We start from the raw sequence: 16,501 nt of genomic DNA on the forward strand, positions 1-16,501 counted from the left end.
AAAACAACTTAAGTGAAACGTGATGCACATAGTGCTGAATTATGCTGAACTCCATGAATTTTGGCAGGTATAGCAGGTAAACCTGGGTCTTGGGGTTCTGTTTTCATTAGAGATACAGCTATATGCTTTTAGTGATATGCTTATTAATACATGAATAAATATATTCAAATATTACCCACTGGGCAGTTTTACTTAAATCTAGTTTAAGTTCTTGTTACAGTTTTTTTTAGCATCACTTTAAAACTAATGTGTTTAAGTGGGAAGTAGATTTTGTTTCTGCTGCAAATATGTTGTCCAGAGAGGATTTACCTCACCATGGCAACCAAGAAAAAAGTTTAGAAGAATGTGGAAAAGTGATTTTTCTGAACCCGAGTAGTTTTTATTGCCGAACCCTGACCAGGTAGCTGGGAGGTAGTATGATCATTGCTAACCCCATCTGCCTCCAAATACAGAACTTTTTACCCCCTTAAACGTAAAATGTATTAATTTCATGTGCATTGGCACAGATTAGTACATTATAGTCCATTCACATGAGAAACTATGTCCAAGGACATGAAAAAATTTTTATATTCATTCCCAGAACGATGAAAGAGTAGAGTAAAAGTCATGAAACTGCCATATCAGTTTGTGGTTTGAACCCTGCCATAAGCAGCTTCTTTGGTTTGTTTGTATTCAAGAAGTTTCCGTATTTGGATAACAGAGCGGAGTGGTGAATTCTCTCTAGCTTGGTTATCAAAGTGCATTCACAGAGTGTGGGTGTCACACAGTGACGCAGATTTCTCTGCTTTGAGTCCAGTTCAGAGAGTTGAACTTCTGAGATGTAGCAAAGACCTAGCGGGTACAGTCAGCTGTGTCTGCACCAACCTGTTGCCATCCTTATAGAAGCTACACCCTTAATCATTCATAATTTTAAGCCTTCATAGAATTTAAACAGGTGAATGACTTAAAGCTCATTCCCTGTAAAGTTGTTATGAAGATGTAATTTAGTTTTTTAGTTTATGTCTTGTACTACACTGTAAATACTGTAAATTTAGTTAAATTAAGTTTAGAACCAGCCTCAAGTGGTGAATCTAGGAAATTAAGTTTTTAGTGAGCTTCATCTTCAACCCTGCAGATTATTATTTTCAAGGTCAAGTTAGATTTTGTGACCTTTTGCAGTCAGGTATAGTGAGCAGTAAAACAGAGCACAGCCTAATTAATGGTTTGAAGATGTTAACATATTCTATGTTATAAAAAAGAAAGCCAAAAAGTTACAAAGAAAAGCAGCCGAACACCCAGGAAAAAGCAGGCAGATGAGAGATTACAGATCTTCCTTACTGAACTTTTGCGTAAGATTTCTAACAGAAATCAAAGTAAACACTGAACAGAAACAAATAACAATTACAGGCTGGAAAAACTCAAACATGTCCAGCATGGCATAATTTAATAACAGCATGGTGTAGGTTAAAGTAATTGCTTATATGTTTATTCATTTACTGTTAATTAATTTATGGCTGCCGAGTGCAAGGCTGTAACAGCTGCAAACTTGGACTCTGAAAGAGAGACACTTGTAGGACTTTTCGACCAGGCCACAGTAAGTTTTGAAAAATCAGCTACAACTCTAATACATTTGACGTAATAGAAATAAAGCAGTACAAATGCTATGCTCACGCATCGGGGCATGACAAAGCTCCATCACTACAGCGCGTGCCCCATTCAGTAAGCTTCTCAAAATAGCATCAGATTGGATTTTATTACCTGATCCAGCTACAGCGACCTCCAGGGTAGAAGAGGTTTAAGGGCAGGAACAGTTGTGACAGCCAATTTTGATTGCCTTGTTAACGAAGTGATGTTTTATGGTTAGTTATTTAGAAGGAAATACAATATCTGCTTCCATTGCTCCATTCATCGCTTTGCTACAATCAATGTGATGTTTTCAAATAAGGCATTAACAATGAAAAGCATCTGTGAGGTTTGCCACAGCTAGTACAGGAAGAGTATAAAACAACAGATCCAGCCTCGCAAAGCATCAATTGAGTGTTTACATACAGTACATTAGGTGAACAACCAAGGTTGATACTGATTGATTTGTATCAAGACTTTTTTAAGTCAATAAATATTTCAGATAATTTAATGTAATTTAATATTAAGTTTGTTAGTAAGTATAAAGACTTTTTGGGTGATTTAAGTGATTCTAAACAGAGGTCAAAGTGACTTTCATGCTGTTTCCAAATTACAAGAATAATTTTATTACTTATTTTTGATTGCAAGATTAAAAGTCATCTTGTCACATAAAGCCTTATTATCATGCAACATAATTTTTTTTAAGTAAAAGGAAGACACATTGTCAACCTTGGACTCATCACAAACCTCATTAAAGAGGTTTATTACTTATTATGCTTCTTGAGATTCATACAAGTAATTATGGTTTCACTATATTAAATATCACATACACATCACAAAGCAAAGAAACCAACAATGTAATAAAATTATTGAAACGAAGGAGAAGAAAAGAACCGAACAAGAGTGAAACTAAAAGCAGTCACATCCTAATGATGGCAAGCCAGAGAAAAGATCAGGAAGTAAAGCTGAAGCAGGACACATGAGAAAGTTATCCTTCAAAGTAAAACAGGAAGTGACCAAAGTCAAAAACGCTAACAGTGAGACATGAAGACTAACACTGAATATGATGACAGAGAGAAGAAAACACAGAAGCTGTCAGAAGTTTTATTCATTTGAAAAAGTGATTTAAAATGAAATTTTGATATTTTATTTTATTTTTTATTTAAAATAATGCAAACTTTTTTCTTTTTTTCTTTTTTTCTTTTTTTTTTTACAGTTTTTTTGTTTTGGCTTCAAATTCATTTTTTTTATTATTATTTTTTATATCTAATTTGCCATTTCACTATATTGACAGGTGAACATTGGTAATATACTGATATACATTAAGGTTAAAGCTCTATTAAGGTGCAACGGCATTTTAAGGTAGGGGATCCTATTTCAATAGAATATACAGTAATGACTGGGCGATTCTTAGATTTCTTTACAGAGTTCAGAGATCTTGCTGCTTTGCGAACTACCATCCAATCAGATAACACTATTCGCTGTTGGTGGGGTAATTTTTCCCCCACCTTAGTGTATATCAATATGTTACAAACTTATTTGTTCTATAGTCCATCATGGGGTAATCAGAAACCATCTTTCTTAACTATTGGTGCTAGCTCCTTCACGGGATCGGTGGCCATCTTCAAACAAAATGCTGATTTTTAACTTGTAACGAACGTGACACAGGAGCTGTCAATAATTAGTCTACACCCCTCCCCCTTGATGTACACCCACAGCACAAAGTTAGGGTCAAAAGACTGAAACTGAAAAAAAGGACCTGAAAATGTAACAAAGAGTTTGAAGCCCCCCCCCCCCCCCCCCCCCATACTGAAACTAAAAAAAAAAAAGAAAAGAAAGAAAGATAAATAATTTATTATGAAATACTTCATTTGAATAACATTTTTAGATGTTTTATTTTTAAATATCAAAACGCTGAATTTCACTTGCAAAAAACTTTTTCAAATTAAGAAAACTTGACGCTGATTATTTCCATTTTTGGGTGCTTCCCTTCTGTTGGGTCCTCAAGTTTCCACCTTTCATGTCATTGGCTGAGATCTAAGTCCTGCAGCTAATAGATGCCCTCCAGGGCCTATATAAGTGTCGTGTGTTTTGAAAGTGAGCTGTTAGCCTTTTGCTTTGTTTGTTTGTTAAGGTTCATGTTCCCGATTACCTTGCTTTTACTCATCACACTTGATCAATTTGCCCCTGTCTTCTGTTACATTGACCAAAGGACGCTTGTAGGAGAGCTGCCAATCATTTTTCTCCTGTATTTTACTGGTTTCTTAGGGATTTGAGGTATATGTTTGTAGCTTTTCTTTTGCCTCAGTTAATCATTTGATGGTGTTGTATTTCAAGTTGGGTCTGTTTATGTATGTGTGCGTTGGCCTTGGCTCTCCTTGAAGCTAACTTGTACTTCATTGATAACATCCTGGCAATAAATCTTTTCAGACTCAAACAACCTCCTCATGTTTCTCCATCTAATACTATGCTACTCCCCTTATCCCTAGATCAATTTGTGGATGTAACACTCAGATTGACTTATTAATTAAATAAGAGTAATCAAATCAACAAATCAAACTGACAAATGAGGGCCTCTTTGACTCAGAGTTGATTTCCAATTAATGGACAACGGGGTTATTCGTTAATTGGGAGATTGAATGTTCGATCCCCAGCTCCTCCAGTTTGCACTGCAGTGCCCTGGGAACGATACTGAACCCCGGGCTGCCCTCATTTGCATTGCATAAATGTTAGATTTTTTTTAAAGTGCTAGGGTGAATGAGGCACATAGTGGAAAGTGCTCTGAGTGTTCAAATACAGCAGAAGCTCTGTATACAGTGGTGTGAAAAACTGTTTTCCCTGTTCCTTTATTACAGGTATGTTCTCATTGCCCAAGCAGTATAAAGAACTCTTTATTTTTTTCATTCACGGCAGCACTTGAGCAAATTTACGATAACTAAATGTTAAGTGGTAAGAGCCAAGAGGTTTTACTGCTGTCTGCAGAGAGAGGAGAGATGAGACACTTCACAGGGAGTCACTGAGGCGATGACTCCTTGTTCTCATCAGCTGTCTGGGAAGTCACCAAGAATTCTGCAGCAAATAGAAGCTGTGAAAGCTTGATTTTCTCAGGCTTTTGGTGTGAGTCATTCCAGTGAGGATTGTCCAAGTAACATTAAAAATGTGAATCTAGAGCCTCAAATGCTTAACTTTACTGTAAGTTTTTTTTTTTTATTAAATGACACTGATCTTTTATTCAGAGGTTTAGAAAAGCCATAGATTGACCTAATATGGGACAGCATCCTCATGGAAAGTGGAATGCCTGTTCTAATTTTAATCAATGTGAGGCCACAAAGGGGGGGACACACTCTGGTCCCAGTTTGAGTTCTTAGATGGTCTGTCTGGTCTTTGACTCCACCTGCTGGTTACCCATGGTGCCTGCTCTGCTATGTTTAGGGACCCTAGAAAGCATTTGCCTTAAGTGCATTAGCTGGAAAGCAATGATGAATCAGATATGGTAACATGAGTGAAAAGAGGGATTTTAGTTCAAATGATATGCTGCTTCACCACTATGTGATAAAGCTGCAGATATCAAGGACACTAGACTAGTATTTAACTCAAATATAGTATACTGGATGTGTTTAATGACTCAGCAGGATACTGTCTTTATAATAAATTGAGTTACCTTATACAGTTCCTCAAACTTTACACACAGTGCACTAAAATCTAGGAATGCACCACATGTTCTTATTTTTTATTGGTTTATTCTGGCTTTAGCAACAGGGAAACAGCAAAAACACTATGAAAAAAATGAGAAAAATGTTTTAAAGGTCACATTATATGCCTGTTAACGATCAGAGTGACAGACCAGATAAACACTGGTCACAGTTTTCAGTAAATGCCATATGAGTAGAAGTTAGTAACTGACAACAGTGAAAAGCTAATGTGTCAGTCCAGACTTGAGCCTAGAGATATGAAAATTCAATCATCTATATATCTTCCATAGCTCACCCTTCTAATCTGATCAAAGTCAAAGGTTGAGAGTATAACTGTTTTTTACTGTACTGTGTGCTTAGAGCCACCCCTAATTTCTGTATATTTTACTAGGAAAATGGCAAATACTGTAGGTGCAGTGATTTATTGAACTATGTGCAAACATACATGGAAGAATAAACAGTACATACAGCACAAACAGAGTTTGTACAATTTTAACAACCGTGAAAGTGAAATTACGACCACTTTTTTCTTTCTTTCTTTTTTCTCAACCTAGCTCGAGCTCTTTTAAGAAACTTTCATCTAATTTCTTCAGTAGTCTTCAGGAATAGTTCTCCATGTTTCTTGAAGGAAATTCAAAGCTCTTTTTTGGATGCTGGCTGCTTTTTGTTTCATTCTCTGTCAAGATGATCCCACAGTGCTCTGAGGAGGCCAGTTCACGACTGATACAATGTTGCGCTGTGTGTTTTTCTATCAAGGCATGCTTCTACTGCACTGGCAGTGTTTTGGGGACCACTGTCAGGCTGAAAAATGAAGCTGTGGCCAATCAGATGTTTTTCAGATGTTGCATGGTGGATCAAACCCTGACAGTCATTTTCTGTGTACATAATTGACAATATCTCCAACACCACTAGCTGAAATGCAGCCCAAGCCATGACGCAGCCCCCACTGTGTTTAAGAGATGGCTGTAGATGTTTACTGTTACACATCTTTCCTGATCTACTCTGTACATATTGACAACAAGTTGAACAAAAAAAATCTAATTTGGATTCATCACTCCATTAGGCCAGTTGCCACTGATTTTCACTTAAGTTCTTGTTTAATTTGGCATACCTCAGCCTTTTCTCAAGGTTTAATGGCTTAATGACAGCCATCCTTCCACTGAAACCACGAATCAACTGATGGTCCAGATACATGTCTCAGATCCTGTGTCACGTCTTTCCTGGAGAATTTTCCTCCTTTCTTAACGTTATGACTTTCAGATTCTGTTTTGTGTTTTGGGCCTGCCAATTCTTTTGTCCTCCACTTGTCCAGTTGCCTTTAAAGGGACATGAAACGCTACACATATAAAGGTTAATTTACACCATTGAACCCTGCTCTCAAAAACTGACATAGAGTTAACACTCTCTGTGAAGCCAGATTTAAGAAATAAGTGCTTAACGTTTCAAAAAAACATGTTTAGCGCCATCTTCTGTCTGTAGGGAACGTGACGTCATGTCGTTGGTTGGTTGCGGCTGACTTACTTAATTTATATTAGATAACTAGGGACAGAATTGATTATTCAGAGGAAAATAACAATACTAAAACTAAAAATCTGTTTAAGGGGATCCCATTTGTGCTTCATTTATACATCCACTGAACCATCTCAAACTCTTAAAGTAGGCCTTTTCACTTTCATTTTTCATCATCAAAAGAAATGGGTTGCGTAATTTCCGACGAGTCCTGAAGGTAACACAGCTATAACTCTCGGCGGTCAGCTGACGATGAGCTGTCATGTGACGTTCATAGAGCGTGGCTGGGCAGAGTAGATCAAGCGGAGCGGGTAAACAACAGCGGTGTATTTCACCAAAACACAGCTCGGTGGTGTCCGTTTCCTGCTCGTCCCGGTCCATCCATCGTCCATCATGGCTTGGACAAAATACCAGCTGTTCCTCGCGGGACTAATGCTTACAACCGGCTCCATCAACACGCTGTCGGCCAAGTGAGTAGATTTAATTATGTTTTTCCCTACCCTGTCGTGTGTCTACAGTTACTGTAGCTGGAGCTTGGACCCAGGAACCGACCTGAACTACAGATTTAACATAAAATTTGAAGGGTGGTGGTGCCCAGTTAATTGTTTAGAGAAGTTAATAAATGTAGTTCGTTTATTGCATTTTCTTACAGATTGTTAACGTAGAGCTACCCCGTTAGCTAGTAACAATAGCGTCTCGTTTCCTTGTTAGCTTGTAAGCGGCTAACATTAACATATTTATCAAGCTGTGAGTTTGAATTATAACTAGACTTTCCTGTTTTCATGTGAAACTAAACTGTGGGGGGACGGTGAGATCACTTATTTCCTTTCCAAGTAAAGGTCGGGCTTCTGTCTGCTTCAAAAAGGGGAATAAAAAGCAGTTCAACTCATTTAATTCATCGAGACATAAAAATAACGTCGTCACATAAAAATAACTTTGGTCTATTATGTCTTTGATTTACACGTGTTTCTTGCATTTGGTTCATGTTGTTTCAGCAGAAACTGCATGATACATATGATACACAGAAAACCTGCTGAGCAGCTGCACTCTCTGGTGTTTATTTAATTGTATTTTTCCTTGGGTGGTATGTAGTCTCTTTTGTATGTCTGTGAAGGTTCTCAGTCATCCAGGTCATCGTAGTCTAAGGAGCTTGGAAAGAAAACCGTCTGGACTTCTTTAAGTTGCTTGAAGCAACTTCAAGAACCTCAACCTCAAGCAACTTAAAGAAGTCCAGACACTTTTCTTTCCAAGCTCCTTAGAGTAGTCTCTTTTGGTTCCTGCTGATGAAGTAAATAATTCATGATTCATTTGAAATACAGAGTATTAACATTACATTTGTTTTAAATAATACTAGATATCAGTACATTAACATTACAGTCAACTCTTGTAGAAAAACTTTTAGATGTGAGGTATCAGTATTTCACTTGCTTATCATCAGACAGACAGTGTTTATCACATGACAAAACCCGAAAGCATTTGAAAACAATGCAAATGCTTTATCTGCCACTGTAACCAAGGAGCACTGCAGCTGTGGCTTTATCACTAAATGTAGTTAAAACTAGACTATCATATATTTATATTTGCAACCTGTTATTGTTTTTGATCCTAGCTGGTTTTTAAAATATCAGAAAACAATAAAAAATGCTTCTTAAATATTTTAAAACTGCAAGATCTTTTAGTCTGTAGCCACATCAGCAAATGCCCAGCAACCCCCACCAAAAATAAATGTTTTTTAATATGTTATATGTTCATCCAGATGAAGCCCACAATCTGAAATCCACTGGTTTAGCGGGAAAGTTGTATATGTAAGTGTGGCTAGAGTTTTGACCTCCATACTGTGGAAGTGGTATAGAATGGAAAATTGTCCAGAAACCATAATTCTGCGTATTTTAGCTAAACATTTAGCAGCTGCTGTCTGCACTCTTGTTGTTGGTCTGATTTCCATCATTCAGCAGTCCATACGCTTTTCTATATTTAAAAAGAAAAACTGAATGCTGGATGATGGAAATCAATTTTCCTAATTTGATAATCAAAGTTGGGTTAATAAAGGTTTTATGTGACTTGAGAAGCTTTGTAAAAAATATCTACTACTGCTACTGAAAAGCAGCTCTCGACAGGATGCAAAGATTTATCTAAGAAATGCAACTGCATGACATTATTTGCTTTTGACTGTTTAGAGATCACTCTTCATTTTTAGATAACGTGTCCTCCTTGTCTGCTTAAACATTAAAACGTATACAGGAGATAAAAGTAATATGTCCACAGATTCAATTCAGATTGTTTCAATTTTATTCATATAGCTCTAATCCACAACAACTCGAGATGTTGTCGTGATATTGTAAGGTACAGTTGATAAAATATTATAAAGAAACCCCAAAAATCAGACAACCCCCTATGATCAAGCACTTGGAAAATATGGGAAGTAAAAACTCCCTTTTAATAGGGAGAAAACTCGTAGTTCTTGGCTTGGGAGGGGAGCCATCTACTTCAACCAGTTGAGTGAGAGGGGAATGATGTAAAGAAAGCACAAGTGGGCCTGAAATCAAACCCTGTGGGACTCTACGTGCCACTGAGGACAAAGAGAACATTTGCTGAAACAGAAAACCTCGACTCTTTCAAATAAATCAACTTAATGTTGCAGTCTTTTTATCAGGACTGCCACAACCTGCTGAGTCACCCACTGGCTGCTAAATAATTAAATCACCAGATATATTTTTTGTCCAGTAAAGACAATTAACCAATTTATAGATGTCTTTAAATTGACCTTTTTGCTCAAAATCCAATCATAATTAACCATGTTTATCCCGAAACACTGAATAATTGCTGTAAAATTCTGTTTTATTTTAACAAATTAAAAAATAAATGTTCATTTTTATAATTTTTGCTACATCCGGCATTTTTGTGTATTTTATTAATGGTGCTCGCAGTAGTATACTGTTTGTGTATGTCAATTTATTAGGGGGAAAAAATCACACTGAAAATGTTGGAAGTCATCATCAAAAACAGGTGTATCAAATATAACATACTTGGCGTCACAGGGTGAAATAAAAACGTGCACGTTTCAGAATCAGTGATTGTTGGTAATTTAGCTTAGGTGACTAGATTATCATAATGAGTGCTGACTGCATTTAGGATCTCTTTTGCTGTCATGATAGGAAGAGGTTTGTCATCTCAGTGAAACAAAAGATTCAGCTTTTTCAACTTCTCCAATATTCTGGGACATCAGCTCTCTGCTTCCTGACACGCACTTCTTTGTCCTTTTGTGGGTTTTGTCAGCTGAACACATCTCAGTTCTGCTGCTAATTGCAGTTTGTGTCAAACAAAACGGGTCATGTAGTGTTACTTAAGAGACAACTCGACAACTACCTGGTCAAATTTCACAACATTCACCTGAAACCAGCAGCATCTCTGTGCTGCCTCGCTGCCTTAAAAGCCCCACAACTCGGATCAGTTACAGCTCGGAGGATGATAGTTTTCGTGCAACTTCCATCTACCCACCATGTAAAGATATTTAATCCAAAGCACACCAACCTTAAATAACAGGAAAAGCAAGAGCAGATTTAGATGAGCAGACAGATCCACTCAAGTTTCCTTTGCGTATTGATGAGCTCAGAGTTTTCAAGAAAGTGCTGTGTCGTCACTTTTAAAGACCACAGTCCTGCTTCGCGCTGTCACCGGGACGCTCACATGCCAGTCATGCTGTCAGACAGTAAAAAAATAAAGGTTTATGCAGACTTAAGCACTCATTAACTTCACGAGTGAAAAGACACGTCATTCAATCATTCTGTCGCCGTTCTTCATGTCAGCAGGCAGTGAAACAAGTGACCTGTAGGTGAAGTGGAATTATTTCATCACCACATGTTCAAACCAAAACCTGGCATAATGTGAAGGAATACTAAACAAGAAAATGTATTTTTAATTTTCTCTTAAAAAACCCCTCTGTTTCTTATGTGTTATTTCTGACTATATATTTTATTGTTTTAAAAATCTATAATTAAGCTGTAATAATCATGTTTGGGGTTGTTTTTTTTTTTCTGTGGCAGATGGGCTGATATGTTCAATGCGAAGGGTTGCCAGGAGGAACCAGAGCGTCCATTCTCTCACCCATTTCTACAGGTATGGTAATAAACTCTTAGTGACAGCTGAGCTCAGCACTTTGATCTCAGTTAAAGTTTTTTCATAATGTCTTGGTTCTTATTTTAAATTAAAGAAAATCTTTCCAATTTGTATTTATTATAATAATAATAATAATAATAATAATAATAATAATGGATTGAATTTATATAGCGCTTTTCTAGGCACCCAAAGCGCTTTACAATTCCACTATTCATTCACTCTCACATTCACACACTGGTGGAGGCAGCTACAGTTGTAGCCACAGCTGCCCTGGGGCAGACTGACAGAAGCGAGGCTGCCATATCGCGTCATTGGCCCCTCTGGCCAACACCAGTAGACAGTAGGGTAAAGTGTCTTGCCCAAGGACACAACGACCAGGACAGAGAGAGCAGGGGGATCGAACCGGCAACCTTCCGGTTACAGATGAGCTTCCCAATCCCCTGAGCCACGGTCGCCCCCATATTAACATATTTATTTCATATATGCAGAGAAATTAAACATTTTAAATTGTTTTTTTTTTTTTGTCTGTCAAGTGAAAAAGCTTCACCTACATGTCACAGCTGTATCTTTAAACTCAAAACCTCTTTGTGATTATGTAAGTCTCTAACAGTTTGCATGGAAGATGCCGACTTGTCTGCACACATTTGCAAACTGCGGTAGCGACACTATGAAAAGCATGATGCAAACTAAAAATGGACACTGCATCCTGAAATGCATCGGTTGCAGTGATAACGTCTAAGTTTCTGGTTTGCATAGTAATTTTTCTGGTGTTAGTACAGCTCAGGCGAGTATTTGCAGATGAGTTGTCTTCCATTCAAATGAAAGGCAACCGCTGTTTTTGGTGTAACATTCTCCTTCAGCTTCCAGAATCTGCTAACCAAGCACTTGGGGAATGTTGCAGACAGGTCTCTAGAGCTGTGCAACTGAGGCCTGACTTCATTTCACTGAACTTTTTACATTTTTGGTGGTTTTTCTTTGATAAAGAAACATGTCCATTCTTTTTGAGTGAATGAAGTGTAAACTAAGCGAACTGTTGCTATTTTTTTGCTTGTTTTTTAAATCTAATGAAGAGGATTTACATTTTTATTCTTGTTTCGGTTCTGCTAAAACTCCAAAAGAAGGTGCCAGAAATGATCTCCATACAGAAAAACCCAGGTGTATGTTTTGGGAGGTCAAGCAAGTGAAAACTGCTGCAAACCTTTTAAGATTCATCAGAAAACTTTTGAAAACAGAAAGATACATCTGGATTAATACAGTAACTCGTGAGTGTCTTTAGTTTTCTTTGCGGAATAACTGGAATAATTCATTCTGTCTGTCTCTCTCACTGTCCAGGCGGTGGGGATGTTTCTGGGCGAGTTCTGCTGTCTCGCAGCTTTCTACATCTTAATTTGCCACGACAAACGTCGACCAGAACCCAGGGTAAATCGTGGCCAGAGCTTCAACCCCTTCCTCTTCTTCCCTCCTGCCATGTGCGACATGATGGCCACCTCCATCATGTATGTTGGTAAGTGTCCACAGAATCTTTTTACAGGTCACCAGACCCTTCTCTTCCGTCTTGTTAAAACCGTTTTGTTTCACAGCTCTCAACATGACGAGCGCCTCAAGTTTCCAGATGCTCCGTGGAGCTGTCATCATCTTCACCGGTCTACTTTCTGTGGCATTTTTGGGGCGTCGCCTGGCACCTAATCAGTGGATCGGCATTTTTATCACCATTCTGGGGCTGGTGATAGTGGGCCTGGCTGACTTCATCAGCGGAAACAAAGACAGCTCACACAAACTCAGTGATGTGATCACTGGTAAGATGTTTTGTTTTCTTTGGGGTCTTTTTTTTTTTTAAACTCTTGATATGGATCTGATTTGTTTATTTGTTTGTTTGATATGATTGGATCGCAAAGTGTTTCAGTAAAAAAACCCTCACAGTTTTGCTTTGTTTTTGTTTTTTGTCTGACTGCAGGAGATCTTCTGATCATCATGGCTCAGATCATTGTGTCAGTGCAGATGGTCCTCGAGGAAAAGTTTGTCTACACACATGACGTTCATCCCCTCCGAGCTGTTGGAACTGAAGGTACGACAGTTATAAGGAGCTTTGTCCAGCTTACAACATCAGATCTCTACTGCTGGAGATGAACTTTTTTAGAGTGGATGTGTATCCTCTCAAACCACAAACCTACAAAAACGATTACATTCCTGAATTCTCAGTATTTACTGAATGTCAATAATGAGATGGGCAAAGGTCTTATACCTCATACAAACATCTAGAATAGACCTATGTTGTCAGATGAAGGCAGTGTCAAAAGTAGGTCTGTGGTGTGCTGTTGCTGGTTTGTCAGCCGTGGAGAAGGGCGATGTTATAACATACAAAGAGCTGAAGTGAAACTGAGTGCTAAAAACAATCAAGTGTCTGTGCTGTTCATGCTGGGGTTTTTTTCTGTTTTGCGGTTCTTCCGTTCCCGGTGAACTCTGCATTCAGCAGATCCATACGTCATCTGCACAGTTGGGATTTTGGAGGACTGCACAGGAGTACCTATGTCGTGGGTTTAAAAAAAAAAAAAAAAAAGTCTTCGCTCACTGTCCTGACAGAGACGTGCACACAGACCTAACCTTTGTGGGACCGTAACTTATATTTCAGAAACTCAGCTACACAACAGGCAGTGTGGCCTAACCTAGCATTTATACTGCTGTGTAATGTATCATTTGTTACAATTTAGCACAAGTGCTGCATCAGATTTGAGACCACAAAGTTGTTTTAATATTTTTAAGCTTTCACCTGTTAAAAATTACAAGGAAAGGTTCTTTTTGCAATCTTGTTACACATGTAACAGTGCATTATGTATTTTTTAACAGACCCTTTTTAAGAGTGTAGAGGGCACAAACTTCATACATGGTTACACAGCAGCATTAATCAATATTTTTACATAAATAGTGGATAACAATATATTTCTTCTACTGTGAATTGTTTCAGGCACAGTATGAAAAGCAGTTTATCACCAGATCCTGCTTTTCTCAGATTGGCGCACGTTAGCGTGTTTAAACTCATTGTTTTGGCTTTACACTTACATTTCTTTTTCAAAATATTTGTTTCCAGGTTTCTTTGGCTTCTTTGTCCTGTCGCTGCTGCTCATCCCCATGTACTTCATCCCTGTTGGAAACTTCGCCAACAACCCTCGGCACGTCCTGGAGGACGCGCTGGATGCCTTCTGTCAGATCGGCCACCAGCCTCTCATCTTGCTGGCTCTGCTCGGCAACACAGTCAGCATCGCCTTTTTCAACTTTGCGGGGATCAGCGTAACTAAAGAGATCAGCGCCACCACCCGTATGGTGCTGGACAGCCTGCGTACGCTGGTCATCTGGGTGGTGAGCTTGGCATTGGGCTGGGAGCACTTTCACGGACTGCAGGTTTTGGGCTTCTTGGTGCTGCTGGTGGGTACCGCGCTCTACAACGGACTGCACCGCCCCCTGCTGGCCAGAATACCGTGCTGCGCTAGGTTCGCGAACGAAGAGGAGGGCGGCTCTGGAGAAAGAGAGAGACTGCTGAATGACGGCCAGGTGCAGACTGGTGACAACAGCTAAAACTTGGGGACACACTCGGCACAGACAGAGTCCCGGTTTAGTGGACGGTCTGCCAGAGACACTGGTGTCAGTTTACTTTAAAAAAATCAGGTGTTCACATCTCAGATTTAAACTGGTACACAATGCTGTAACAGGTGAGAGTGTGAAAAGCATATTAAAAATAAAAATGTTGACATTTTGTAGAAAAATATGTTTGTTTCTTTTCAAGATTAAGCTGAGATGATTAATACTTCTAGAACAGGAGGAAACGCTGGTTCTGTCCAATCCCAACTTCCAAGCTGAGAAACTGTCTTGTATATAACTTCCATAGTTACACAACATCATGACATCTGCTTCTGTCTTATTAATCTCCTCATCTAACATTCTGTAAGACACTGAACATGTTTATTTTACAAAGTGTGCAATTTTTCAATCAACGCGGCCAGTGCTTAGAAAGAGTGGCCTGAGATAGATTTTAAGGGATTATTTTAATTTTTTTTATAACTGGCTTTTAATTGTTTTTACATAACAATGTCAGCATTTTTTCCCGACCCTTTTAAATATGTTTGTCTTTGAAAATGGAACTTTCAGTGCCAAAACGCTAAGCCACATCTTCATCCAAAATATACTGTCAGCATCACTTTGACTTTTTTGAAGAATGACGGACCACGCTCATGTGTCTCATTTCTTTTTTTTTTTTTTTGCCACTCATAGTGTTTTATAATTTTGCTGACTGCGCAGTTTGATTGCGACAAAATGATTCACACCCTTGTGACGACACTACAGAGGCATTAGTTTAACATATCCTTCGTAATCAAACTGCATGCCCGTTCTCCTCACCTCACTTTAGTTCTTTTCTGAATTTTGAATTTAAAAGAAGTGTCTTTATGTTCCTCTCTTAGTTTTATTTGTACTGATGGAGACGTCAAGACTGTACAATCGATTTGTATTCTGTATTGTAAATCCACTTCTCTGTTTAGTTATCCAAGGTGCTGACTGTAATGTTCAGTAAAAGAAAAAGGGAACTATTATCAATTCACGCTTTTATTCACAGGCAGCCGCCTTTCTGATGTGAAGGTTCGCTACTTTTCTTTTAATCAGTTGAAGTCAGACTGTGGGCTTGAGGCACAGACTCTTATGTCCAACATGGATGTTAATAAAATCACCGCGTGAAGCCTCAAACTGAGTGTTTTGGGTGTCGCTATGTCGATGTTGTGAAAGTGGATGTGATGAGCGGGAAGTGAATCCAACTGAGGGGGGGGAAAAAAAAAGCTAATAATAAATAAACTTTTTTTTTTTTTTTTTAAACTGTGGGATTCAGGATTTTAGAGATAAACTGAAAGTTAGAAATGAGCCTGAAGTTATCAAGGTTGTTGGACCAGGTTTTTTTTTTTTTTTTTTTTAAAGAACATGGGTGAAAGAGGCCGTTTTGATGGGTAAAGGGACAGTAGCGGTGTTGAGGGAAGAGTTACTTGCCTCTCTTGGCTACAGACAGTGCAGGAAGGTAGGAGAAGGGCATCCATTGAGCAGGTGGCTAGGTCATTGCAAACTGAACATCACCATATATTGAATAAAGCTTTAAACTAGGGACTGAGCCCATAAACTTACCAGGAATCTTTTTCCTGAAGTCATAGATTCGACAGATGACTATAAACTGGACTTGTTTCTAGAATCAGAGGAGTTGCCCAAATTTAAGCCTATTCCTTATGAGTTTTTCAGACCCAGAAGCTAATTCCAGATTTTTTTCCCGTTTCAATCATAAATTTGCTATTAGAGAAAACGGCACTAATGATCATGTACAATAAACAATAAAACACCAGTTTCTTACTGACCCATAACAAGCAGCTGAGTAACTCCTGTTTAAGATAATATAGTGAAAGAGTATAGGGAATACTGTTCAAAATCTAACCCTCAAGTTTAGAAAAATGCATCATTAAAAAGCTTTAATCACACCAACACCAGCAGCTGACACCTGCTTTCACTTCCTGAGTCAAGTCAACAGCCCTTCCACGAGAGGTCAGAGGTTAAACTGA

At 38.4% G+C, this 16,501-nt stretch overlaps 1 protein-coding gene across 1 annotated transcript; it reads left to right on the plus strand.

The window, feature by feature from the left end:
* The first annotated feature begins 7,063 nt into the window (after positions 1-7,063).
* Positions 7,064-15,470, plus strand: slc35f6 (solute carrier family 35 member F6). The gene is made up of 6 exons (XM_085382939.1): positions 7,064-7,273; positions 10,847-10,919; positions 12,252-12,423; positions 12,500-12,715; positions 12,874-12,984; positions 14,005-15,470. Exons 1-6 carry the CDS (start codon positions 7,197-7,199, stop codon positions 14,487-14,489), a joined length of 1,134 nt encoding a protein of 377 aa, XP_085239065.1. The 5' UTR covers positions 7,064-7,196; the 3' UTR covers positions 14,490-15,470.
* Positions 15,471-16,501: the final 1,031 nt, after the last annotated feature.

This window comes from Rhamphochromis longiceps, linkage group LG15 (genome assembly GCF_057381845.1).
Source record: "Rhamphochromis longiceps isolate RC_006_pf linkage group LG15, R_longiceps_female_GT1.1, whole genome shotgun sequence".
Taxonomy (NCBI): Eukaryota; Metazoa; Chordata; class Actinopteri; order Cichliformes; family Cichlidae; genus Rhamphochromis; species Rhamphochromis longiceps.

Coding starts and splice junctions, on each gene's coding strand:
- slc35f6 (XM_085382939.1), top strand. CDS start 7,197: ATGGCTTGGACAAAATACCAGCTGTTCCTCGCGGGACTAATGCTTACA. Junction 10,920..12,251: donor TCTCTCACCCATTTCTACAG/GTATGGTAATAA, acceptor CTCACTGTCCAG/GCGGTGGGGATGTTTCTGGG. Junction 12,985..14,004: donor CCGAGCTGTTGGAACTGAAG/GTACGACAGTTA, acceptor ATTTGTTTCCAG/GTTTCTTTGGCTTCTTTGTC.